Source organism: Arthroderma uncinatum (assembly GCF_011692745.1).
Source record: "Arthroderma uncinatum strain CBS 119779 chromosome Unknown scaffold4, whole genome shotgun sequence".
Classification (NCBI taxonomy): domain Eukaryota; kingdom Fungi; phylum Ascomycota; class Eurotiomycetes; order Onygenales; family Arthrodermataceae; genus Arthroderma; species Arthroderma uncinatum.
In genome coordinates this window covers 924,099-935,345 of record NW_022983866.1, presented here as the reverse complement: position 1 = coordinate 935,345, position 11,247 = coordinate 924,099, and the positions used below count along the sequence as shown (strand labels likewise).

Below are 11,247 nucleotides of genomic sequence, written 5' to 3'. Positions count from 1 at the left end.
TATTATTTAGTAGTTCCTTTATTTATTGCTATATTACCTCCGTAGAGCTGCAGTCTAAGGCTCGATCATTCCGCCCGATCCCCCTAGTCCTAACATGGAATACCTAAGGACCCACGTGATAAGGTCACGTGTTGTTATCGAGATTGTCATATGCACCACAGTAAGTAGGAAACTGTTTCTTTCTTTCTTTTATTACCTTCAACATTTGTTTACACCTTCGAGCTTCCCGCGACTTCGTCACTTGCTTGCTATCTTGCTTTAAATTGATTCTTATTTCAAGCCTGGTGTTCGACATGTCTCTCTCACAGTATATTGATCTTTCACAGCAAAGTCTCGCCTGTAAGTTTGCCTATACTCATTCTACTTGACTCGACATTATATACTTGACATCAAGCAGCTAACGGCGTAACATACAAGTGTCTGCTGTGACAATTGCATTCAATCCGCTCTTTTGGAAGTGAGTACATACAGTTTATTGTCTCTGACATGGCTATTGAACAATACATGTGCTAACCATTGCAGTATTGTTGCCCGTCAAGGTCCGTTATTTATATCTACCCCTCCATCTGAAACCGACCTCGCAGTACTGCAGTCGAGCAAGGTCCTAATATCCCGTGGCTGATAGAATACAACAATCATTTCCTGACCAAAATCTTCGGGAACAAATACAATGGCTGTTACTTTCTAGCCGTCACCATCTTCTCGCTCGGAATCATCCGCGATCATCTCTACAATGACGCCCTTAGGAACCAGCCTTACTTCGCAGCTATTCATCAACCGTATCTTGCCTACGGCCTCTTTGCCGCTGGAAATGTCCTTGTCCTGTCTAGCATGTGGGCTCTTGGTATCACGGGCACTTATCTTGGTGACTATTTTGGCATCCTCATGGACGCGCCAGTTACTGGCTTCCCTTTCAACGTCACCAGTGCCCCGATGTATTGGGGCAGCACCCTGAGCTTTCTCGCAGTCACCTTGTACCATGGAAAGCCAGCTGGCCTACTGCTGACCGCTGAGGTCTATATCTGCTACAAGATTGCTTGCTTATGGGAAGAGTATGTTTCGAATCCCCGCGGTCGTATACCGCAATGCCCTATTACCTTACGGAATTGACTAATGCTCTATCCTTCTTTTATAGACCCTTCACTGTTGAGATCTACAGTAAACGCGACAGAGAAAGAGCTGCGTCAAAAAAGGATGGTAAGGCAGCTTAAACAGTTACCCCCCTCCCCAAGAACTGCCAAACCAAGCATGCCATGGATGCATCGGCGTATGTTGAGCGCTTTACCTGGTCAGCTTTGAGCCGGTATGTAGACCACTTGGTCGACTCTCATCGGCAGCTAGTCTTATTGAGTGTATACCGTTACCGCCATGGGGGCCTGCTCACTCGCATGGCGGATTTTTTATATCTCCCGAGATGATTGATATTGTTGTGTGGCAAACCTGGATGGCTCTGATATGAACACTCATCCTTGGTTGTCACTGTAATTGTACCTCATGGTTACCTCAGGGAGTGCCGTATTCCCTGGTTGCTTAAACGCAAGCTCTGACACTTTCATACTTAAATTTCAGCGCCTTGTATATAGATATATCACACCAGGGCTCATTTACTAGAATATGCACTTGTTCCTGATTTTCACTACCAAACTTTCTAATCATACTATCCATACGGAGTACATGAGCCTAAAAGGAAACTCCTCGCGCTGGTAACAAGACAGGAAACTAGGGTAAATATGGGCACACTCTAGATGGCGATTCATTATTTGGCTTAAATACATGCCAGAGGCTTTGGTTCTTCAGGCTCTACGGCCTCTGCCTCGTTTGCCTGCTGGCCTTCCCTCCTCTACTCCTTCTGTCTCCTCCTCATCAGCGCCTTTTCTCAGGTCCTCGCCCTCCGCTAGCCCCCATCGGTCTTTGTCATACCAATCTTCTCCATCACTCATCTCCCCTATATGTGCCTCCGCTTTACACCATTCCCACACCTCTTCTTTCATCCGCCGAGACTTCCGAAGCATTTCAAGCATTTCGGTAAATAGTCGTACACTTTCTCCTTGTTTTTGGATGTATGCCCATAGCATACGGCGTGTTTCATCAGCTTCGTTCTGAGATAAACCACAGTTCCTATCATCTCGTGCTATTCGTGGCAACCTGAATACAGGATCAACCTCCAAGGGAATATGATGTCCATCTCCATTGTTTGTGGATTGATTTAGTGGTAATTGCCCGTCATCTTTCTGCTCTTGTGCGCTCATAGCCTGACTCGCCTGTGCCCTCGTCGTCATTCGGCGAGGTGGATGAGGGGATCCATCGTCTGCAGCTTCTCCCTCCCCTGGCGATGATTCTCGCTGCAAAGTTGTTGTAGATTGGCCATCGTCCCACTGACCGCTAGCTGATCCATCTTTATGACCAGCTTTGAATCCTTCTTGATCGGCGATACCTTGCTCATGTCTATCTGTCAAGTCCATCGGAGTGCCTTCGTGAGGGCCCTGCGGTGGACTTAAGGGCCCATGTGAGGCCTGAGATAAACTACCATTCACCCTTGTTTTATTGTTTTCCTTCGCGATAGCGTTCCCGTTCTTCACTCCTTGCTGTTCAGTTTTTGTACAGGTAACGTTTTGGGTAGGTGAAGCTACGCCTTCGCCCATTGGTTTGGGGACAGATAGTGTGCCTTCCTGATGACCTATTACAGGCCGTGAAGTCGAGGCTCCATTCGCTGGAGAAGTTGAGGCAAGGCCAATCGCACTGGGTGGCGGCCCAAAAATGTCTCGGTCTTCTTCTAGTTCTACTGCACCACATGGCATCCATATGGAGTCTGTCACAAGTTGTCTGTAAACGTTTTTTGCCTGCCAGAGTGCATGTCGTTCCAAACGGAGGCGGCGATTGATCCGTTCGATCATTATCGTAATCGCTTTATTAGTGTAGGCATTGGCCATCGAGTGATTGGCAAGCTCAGACGGGTGTGTTAATGGAGATAGTAGATCTAAAATAAATGGTTAGCCAACGTAGCAATAAAACATGCCGCACATCTATTATAATTCGTGAAAGAGCTTTACCGTCTAGGTGAGTTGCTGCAAATGGGTTATCCTCTGCCGCGTCAGCATCGGCGATCGCATCAGAGTCATCAAAATCTAATTCATCTCCTTCGGCATCGTAACGTGGTGGGTTGGTCTCTAAGATATCACGTTTGTACCCCGAATGTTCAGCTTGCTATGCAAAATATCGAGTTAGCACTCGCTGTAGAGCATCAAACCACCGTGTTTCACATATACGTAGCTTACCTTCCTATAAAATTGCTCGTGGTTCATGTACCCTAGAGCACCCTCTCGAACGAATTCGGCATTCAGCTTGGTCTTATTCCCACGATTGGAGGGTTGGTTGATTGCATCGTCATAAGCGGCATCTGGATTAATAGAATTGTGTTAGTGGGGGTTTCAAGACTAATGGTATGGTATAGGAGTAGTGACCTGAGGTACGCCGCAGCAGGGCCCTTTTCAACCCGACGATGGTCTCGTCTATTAATGCAGCTTGCGAAGACATGGCACGCGGCAGGCTGCGACCACAGAGCAATGTATTCGGATCTATAAAGGGCCCCTAGATAGAGGTTCGCGGAGGACTAATGACTGGCCAAGGATTAGGCGTATGGATGCTGAATGTCAGCTAGAGCAGCGAGTATCGCATCCAGGATGCGACGTGAGAAATATCGGGAGGCCGCGGAGGCGCAAAAAGTAAGGAGAGTCGGCTGTGATATAAATTAAGTATAAATATAAGCAAGCGCAAACAAAATCAAATACTATGGTGCTAGTCTTATGATGTCTTCGCACTCAAACGCTCACTCGAAAAGGTCATCTGTCTTCTTCCTCTTCCTTCAATCGATGATGATATCTTCCATTTCGCGCTTCGATTAGATAAGCGCTAATGACATCCACGTGACATTAGTTAATCAGATGCACGGGCCATATGATATGATATTTATAGACCGAGAAAAAAATTTACAGAATATTGAAGCATTTTGAGATACATAGATCGTGCTTTGAATTATCTTTGGTGTGTACAAATGTAGCTACCTTAGAGTATTTGGATGATGTTCAGGAATTTTTACCCTGCATTAACTACGGAGTGCTTCGACCTGGTTGTAAGTGGTGGCGTTTTACTATAGATTCAAAACCTCAGAGTTGTGGTTTGCTGCATGGATAACTTTATAGTTTGATCCTCGATATATCACCACCTAAAGCTTAATTTTGAAAAACCTTTGGTTACTCGTATAGGAGCAGTGTACAAGATCAATTTCTATATATGCCCGTAGACAGTAAAGCATAGGTAGGGCGGAGATTACCAAGGAGGGGCAGCCTGATAAAGCGAGGGCAATGTTAGGCTAGACAAGGCCTATGACACTTGGGATATAGCACTAAGAACATGCATGATGGAATCATAGACGTCGTTCATTGCGGCGCACAAGGCTAACTTCTTACTAGCCAAGAGGGGGCCATGATAAACTGGAGACACAGAAGAGGAATCCCTGATAAGTATCAACATCTAGCTACATGGAAGCAAGGTTAAAATGGATCTCTTTTTTAGCCACGAAATTGCTATTGACTAGGCCAACGGCACCTCTCCACTGAACACTAATTAATAGGCTTTCATCTATGAGTATATACAGACTGACTGATCAAAACGACCGTACTTCAGCCTGCATTCGAAAGAGGACGCCAATCTTATTGCTTCCAGTGCCTTCTGAGCGAGTAAGCCGAGAGAGAGACTAAACGTCTACAGTTGAAAGAAGTGACTTCTCCACGGGAGAGTACGTGGTAAGTAGAAAGTGTTCATTATCGTTTGGCAGAGTAACATGCTATCGACGGTTTTGACGCTCCCCCAATCTCAACAGAGCAGGAAATTTTGGTAAAATTGATTACTCTTCCACGATGTTCCCCTTCTCAGAGACGTATATGCCGTCAAGGAACTAGAATAGCTTTGTATTAGCGTATGCAGCTTGGCAGATAATGTACCGAATAAGGGTGCTCACCTTGCGGATATCCTTATTTCTAACACGGCAAATCTGTTGTATGTCGGCAGCACTCTGTGATACACCCTCTATCGAGTTACCGGACAAAACGATCTCGTCCTTGACGTTGGCGGAAGCAACAACCTCAACTCCCTTCTGGCAGACAATGCGACGAACAACCTTCTCACCGAGGAAGTTACTAGACAAGGTATTAGCATTCCGAGTTATCCATCAAGCAACTTGACTCCTTCCAGGAACCCCGAACTCTCTTTCGCCATCGAATGGAGGTGTCCTGGAGTCAAACGTCTGGGATTGATGTATAACGTACCGGATCTCAAGTTCAACGGCGCCACTTTCCTTGCTGGTCTCGATGTTCACGTTGATGGGGAAATGGGCATAGACGTAGCGCATCTTGTACTTGAAGCCACGGGTGACGCCAATGATAAGGTTGTTGATGATGGTCCTGACGGTGCGGAGAGTGGCAACGGCCTTGCGTCCTCCATGGTGAACCTCGATAGCGATAGTGTCTTTCTTTGGGCGACTGAAGCAGACGGCAAGGTGGGAGAGGTCCTTGACCAATTTTCCTGCAATTTGAAAGGTGTGAGCGCATGCCGGTGCAATTGGCCAGTATACAACATCAAGCTACTGCTGATTTGCACTCATTGTGATAATTGTTGAGAGTATATGAGGGGTGTAGGAGGGTGAATATTGGACCGTACCTCGAGGTCCCTCGACCGTCACGACCCTGGATCGAATGTGCAAGTTCACTATATATCGAAAAACATCTCGTCAGCAAGGCAATCCCGGCAGACAAATTAAGCTTGCGGCATCGCTCTGCCTATATTTCATTGCAAGTATGCCGAGTGGCTTCCAGCTGCGTCGTCCTCTGCTGCTATAGCCAGAAACGCGACGGCTGCCGCACCAGGACAAGGCTTACCATTCTCTGGGATCTGCAGAGACTCCTGGGAGTGTATGTAGAGCATCTTGACTCCGCCTGTGAGGTTGACCGAGGGGGAAACGGAAGAAATGAAATGGTTGTCGTGGTGTTGCGCTTCTCCTCCACGAAGTTCAAGTTCCAGTCTTAGTTTGATCAGTAAATTTGTCGCCGCCAAATTGTGTGTGTCGCTTAGGTCCACTTACGGACTAGCGTGATCTTACTAACATATCTCACGTGACATTCCGTTTTGGGACATTCTCGAAGGACGACGAAGACATCAAAAGGCTCGCAGAGTGGTAGGGAAGAGATGAAGGACGGCCGGTATAAGGATTAATAGTACACAGAATAACAATATATACAGATGCAGCGTGGACGATGTAAGGAATGCTCTAAGGTTCTGGGCCCCCTTCTTTCCGCGGGCCTGCCGTCACCCGTTTCCCACCAAGGGCCTGGAGTTTCCCCCCCAGCTCGCCAGATGCATATAATGTTTCTATCTCATCTCCTCCGCCTATGGACTTGCCATTGACGAGGACGTTGGGGACGGTTCTCCGCCCAGTGTTTGTTCCAAGCAACGCCTGTAGCTTTTTGCCGAGCGGATGCTCGTCCAGCTCCACGACGAACGGGCTAGGAACAATGTCATATTTCTCAAGCAGGAAGAACTTCGCCTTCTTACTGTACGGACAGTATGACTTTGAAAATATAATGACTGGATCATGCCACATCATTAGTACTTGCATTAGACGGAAGTATATTTAGGCAGTAGGCTTGTTTGTAGATATATGTATGACCTGGCTTGCCTGAGATGGAAGCTTACCTGGAGATTTCTTCAAGATCGAGTTCATCTCCTCCTTCACCGTCTCATCCTCGCTGTTTGCGTTCTGCTGTTCCTTTTGGCCTGGAGTCGACGTTGGCTGCACAGCGTCGGCGTTGTGTATTGTCGCGGCTACTTTATCCAAGGGCTGTCGGTCGCCTGGCCGCAGTGACCCTGGCTTCAGCTTCTCAAAGATACTGCCATCGTTCTCGTTGCCATGCTCTCCAGGCCCTTTGAGCTTTACTGCTCCTGGCTGCGAGGCAGCTCTTACGGCTTGTGCATGCCGAACATTCCCCTACAGTACTCGAGTAGATTAGATCAGAGTCCACCAACAAGTGGAATACCAGATGATTAAAGAATAGGTGGCAGCATCCATCGGCCAATTGACCAAGCCAAACATGTACTAGATGTTATGGATCGTGGAATTTAGACGTACGGTGAAATATAGTATGAAACAGACGAGCACCAGTGCAGAGATGAAAAACACTCGAAGACGGCGCGGAGAAAGCATCGTTAGGCCAATACGATCATAGGCTGGATGTATGTTTTTACAACCCTTATGCGCGGATGAACTGCTGATGGTATAAACTGCGAGGTTTGCGTGGAGCTAGGTCTGTTTCTTCATGACGTTTGATGAGCTGGATTTTTGATATGTCGTGAGACGCTAGTTAACTTCGTGTTTGCCCCTGATTCCTGTGAAATCTGGTTTACGTCACCAGCATTGGGCGATTCTAACTTCCTAAGGCGAGAATATCTTGAAGGAGGTTGCCTGCGTTATTGCTACCGCCTGTCTATCATAGTTAGACTGGAGGCCGTTTACAACCCGAAATCTCGATAGCTACCATATATTTAGCGTCAGATAGAATTATACCAGGTGAAAACGCTAAGTGAGTTTTGAATCATAAAAAATATAAATATATGAATGATATACATTTAAGGATTATTGGTATATGTACGTCAATGTAAAAGGAACCTTTGGTCAAAACGTAGGGTCAAGCTCATAGGCATGGTGGAAAAAAAGAAGTACTAAAACACAAGAAGAGCACAGGTAGTTAGTTAGCCAAACAATGGTGGCAATGCAGTTGGAGATGGACAGGCTGTGAAACCAAAGGCATAGAAGAGGAGTTAGATGGCCGAGGACTCTCCGTTGCAATATAAGCTACTGCACAGCGACTGCTGGCTTCGCTCCGTCTCTCCGCCCTTGCACAACAATCGTCCAGTCTTCCCACTCTTTTGCAACCTCCATTAGCACATTGCCCATAACGGTTGCGGATGCCATTAGTCCGTGGCCTTCTCCCTCAAGCACTCGGACTTCACATCGCCGCATTGTCTTTCCCAGCCATCGCACATTGTCAACGGGGACTCGTGTGTCTCGGGAGCCATGGTGAATGACGACGGCGCGATTAATGTCGACATATCGAAAGCCAATAGCTCGCCGGCGTTCTAGGCAGATCAATAAATCCACGGCAGGGTTAGCACTACTGGTGGCAAGCTCCCAAATCGCATGCGTTAAGCGATTGTCGTACTCAGACTGCCGTTCCTGCTCTGATTTAGAATCCGCGTCGGCGGCGGGGCCAGCAACGAAGCTAGATGCGCTAGAAGCGACAGCGGGTGTTGCTTCTTGGGATGGGAGGGGAGGGTGTTTTCGCGGAGTTGTGGCCGACGTTCTGCCTTGACCATTGGCGGTATTGGTGCCTCCAAGATCCCCCGGTGTGGGTGTCGTCTCCTTTCCCACGGTACTTCGGCGCTTCGGTTTTCGTGAACTCTTTGGTAGGCTGCTCGTAATGCTGGCGCTGGTTGCAGTCATGAACCTAGAGTTGGCAACCTTCAGAATCGGTGTGGGCAAGGCGCGCAAAAGCCGTTGAGAGTAGGGAAGTGCGTTAGCCGGAAGCGGATCCTTGTGTGAACCCATACCGGACATCTGAGAGGGCGGTATCCATGGCGCGAGAAGATGGATGCGGCCTCTTATGTGCTGAGGCATCCGTAGCGCCGTGGCCAAAGCGTATATCGCACCGGCGGAGTGTGCGAGCATGGAAAATTTTGATATTTTGAGATATTTGCATATAACAGCAAGGTCGTCTGTGATTAAGTTAGCATGAACTAGGACTAAACCGAGTACAATGTCGCGGACAAGATGTTGACGAGAATGATCACATACCAGGCCAGTTCAAGGGAGTCCCCGTGCCATCCAGGCAAGGGTCACTTTCTCCAACTCCAGGTCGATCGGGGGTTATAAGCCGAAGTTTGAGTGTCCGAGCCAACTCATCATAAAATGCCGTGAGATATCGGGTTAGCCCCATACCTACACAGCAGAATACAACATGGCCGTTGGGGTCTCCCACTTCGGAGAAGGCGATAACCCGACCAGTCTGCGGATGATGCACTTTTTGTGTAAGTCTAGACGCCGTCACATATGCCTCAACGGCCTCCTCTATTACGTCAGGACTGGTCGGCCTAGCGTTGGCGTCCGTCGAGGCGCGAGGTACGGTAGATGGCGAGTCAGAGTGTGTTCTTCTATGGCTTTTGACATCAGACGCTTTACTTTGTTTATGGCTTTCATCATTCCTCGAGCGATGCGCCGCAGGGACTGCCTGCAAATTTCCGGCCTTGGGCGCGAGAGGGGTACTTCGTTTGCTAACGGATGGCACTCTTCGAGTACTGACGGTGGGTGAGGGTGCGCTATCACCAATATCGATCGCCAGTTCATCTACCTTCGTCAACTGCATAGATTGAGCAGATGCTCGGCCATTGACCTTCGTGGTATCTGATGGAGACGATGGGAGCCGATCATCGAGCACCATTCTATCTTTGACTTTTTTCTGGTGATCCTTGATCTCCTTAATGCGCTGTGTTACTTGATCCGCCTCTGCATTGACTTCTGCAATCTCTTTATCAACCGTGACATCCTTGTAAGAATATCCACTGTACCTAGCAGAGCGACGCTTCTTCGTCGATGTTCCATTGTAGCTGTGCCGCAGTGACGATTCTCGAGTGGGTATACTTCTGCCACTTCCGATACCACCTGGAGCTAAAGTTGAAGGTTCAGGGGCCGCTTGTGTTTCTTTCAGATTGGGAGCAGATTCCCGTCTAAAGTCTTGAAAACCGCCTGCCATATTCTGGGAGCTGCTGCTGTTGTTGTTGTGCGACAGGGTGCCATTTCCTTCCTCTGCAAGATCTGCCATTGAACGAACGGACCGCAAGCTAAACCTGCTGCGCGAATTGGCCACCGAAAGCCCATCCTCTGCGCCTGGGCGCTCGGTATCCTTGCCCCTTGCATTTGTAGAATCTCGCGATGACCGCCGGAGGAGACCGAGCTGATTTTTCAGACTTTTCCTGCTACCTGACGAGACAAGACTGGTGGTAGACATTCCAGAACCAGGCTCCAGACGGACGACTCCGAAAGTCGTAGAGTCCTCCTGGATGGTTGTTGACGAGCCATGCGAGGCGCGAGATGGTGGCCGTAAGGAAGCGGTATCATCTGCGGTATTTCGGCATGAGTGATATGACACAGAGGAGCGCGGAGACCGTAATGAGGACGGTGGTTTTGACATTCTGATCACTGGCGACATCGCTGCATCATAGGGGTGCAGAAAGGGGGCCTCGTTTTCAGCAGCAGCGGCGGCCTTGAACGAGCCATAATCCAGACCAGAAGCATCCTCGTCGAAAAGGGCGTCGTGCGCAGAGGTCGGCGAGGGTGGCGCTGTCTGGGAGCCTATCCTGGGTAGGCTTTCGAAATGGGTTCGAGCCGGAGTAGAGATGGTGGAGAGGGACGAGATGAGCGAGGAGATGACTTCGGGAGAAGCCGGGGCGATGTGCCCGCGAGCCACGGGCTGCCTGGCTGGCACAGGCGCAGAGCCAGCCGGCAACGACTGGCGTCTCTGGGATATCTCAGGCGGAGTGGCATTGTTGAGGCGGGAGGAGCGTATGTCGCTGGAAGCGTCCATCGCGCGCGTTGCCCTCGGCAGGGGAGTTAAAAACTCGACGAAATATCAGATTGAAGCGTGCCTATGGCGTGGGATGTCTAGCACTCGATGTAATATGACGTTCTGCTCTGTCATTATTGCTGTACTATCGTCGGGGACATCGGACGGGAGGAAAGGAGGCAGGCAATCGGGAGAGCGGGTTCAGGTCGTCCTCGTAGTTCGGGAGGTCATAGTTGGGGTCTCGTTACTGGTAAAAACTTGCGCTCCGCTGCCTCCGTCTGCCCTCTACTGGCGGCCTTCAACCGGGCGCCAGGTACTCTAGCTGGAAAAACAAAGGGCAAAGAATAGAGAGCAGAGAGCAGAGATATAAAGAGTATATAGGCAAGGGTGTAGGAGGTCGAAGTTCGTCCTCGAGCTCGAGCACGTGACCTACTTTGGGGAAAGGTTTCGATAGCGCGTCAGGGATGAAGAAGAAGCAAGACGGACACAGCTCTGGATGGCTTGAACATCTGCATTTCGGAGCAGCTTCCGGGAGGTCCAGCGTTTCAGCGTGCCAGGGGTTATGCTAGCATGCGTCCAA

At 49.0% G+C, this 11,247-nt stretch overlaps 4 protein-coding genes across 4 annotated transcripts; 1 reads left to right on the top strand and 3 right to left on the bottom strand.

Moving 5' to 3' along the window:
* Window positions 1-293: 293 nt before the first annotated feature.
* Window positions 294-1,211, top strand: GIQ15_05647 (uncharacterized protein; the record flags this gene model as incomplete). Its single annotated transcript, XM_033553064.1, has 5 exons — window positions 294-339; window positions 418-457; window positions 523-539; window positions 689-1,052; window positions 1,136-1,211. The coding sequence occupies 5 exons, from the start codon at window positions 294-296 to the stop codon at window positions 1,209-1,211; spliced, it is 543 nt and encodes a 180-aa protein (XP_033404208.1).
* Window positions 1,212-1,793: 582 nt separating this feature from the next.
* On the bottom strand, window positions 1,794-3,534 carry GIQ15_05646 (uncharacterized protein; the record flags this gene model as incomplete). Its single annotated transcript, XM_033553063.1, has 4 exons — window positions 1,794-2,977; window positions 3,051-3,204; window positions 3,276-3,397; window positions 3,471-3,534. The coding sequence occupies 4 exons, from the start codon at window positions 3,532-3,534 to the stop codon at window positions 1,794-1,796; spliced, it is 1,524 nt and encodes a 507-aa protein (XP_033404207.1).
* Window positions 3,535-4,903: 1,369 nt separating this feature from the next.
* On the bottom strand, window positions 4,904-7,255 carry GIQ15_05645 (Glutaredoxin domain protein; the record flags this gene model as incomplete). Its single annotated transcript, XM_033553062.1, has 7 exons — window positions 4,904-4,954; window positions 5,018-5,195; window positions 5,325-5,580; window positions 5,934-6,131; window positions 6,376-6,639; window positions 6,748-7,039; window positions 7,181-7,255. The coding sequence occupies 7 exons, from the start codon at window positions 7,253-7,255 to the stop codon at window positions 4,904-4,906; spliced, it is 1,314 nt and encodes a 437-aa protein (XP_033404206.1).
* Window positions 7,256-7,903: 648 nt separating this feature from the next.
* On the bottom strand, window positions 7,904-10,688 carry GIQ15_05644 (hydrolase; the record flags this gene model as incomplete). Its single annotated transcript, XM_033553061.1, has 2 exons — window positions 7,904-8,823; window positions 8,903-10,688. The coding sequence occupies 2 exons, from the start codon at window positions 10,686-10,688 to the stop codon at window positions 7,904-7,906; spliced, it is 2,706 nt and encodes a 901-aa protein (XP_033404205.1).
* Window positions 10,689-11,247: the final 559 nt, after the last annotated feature.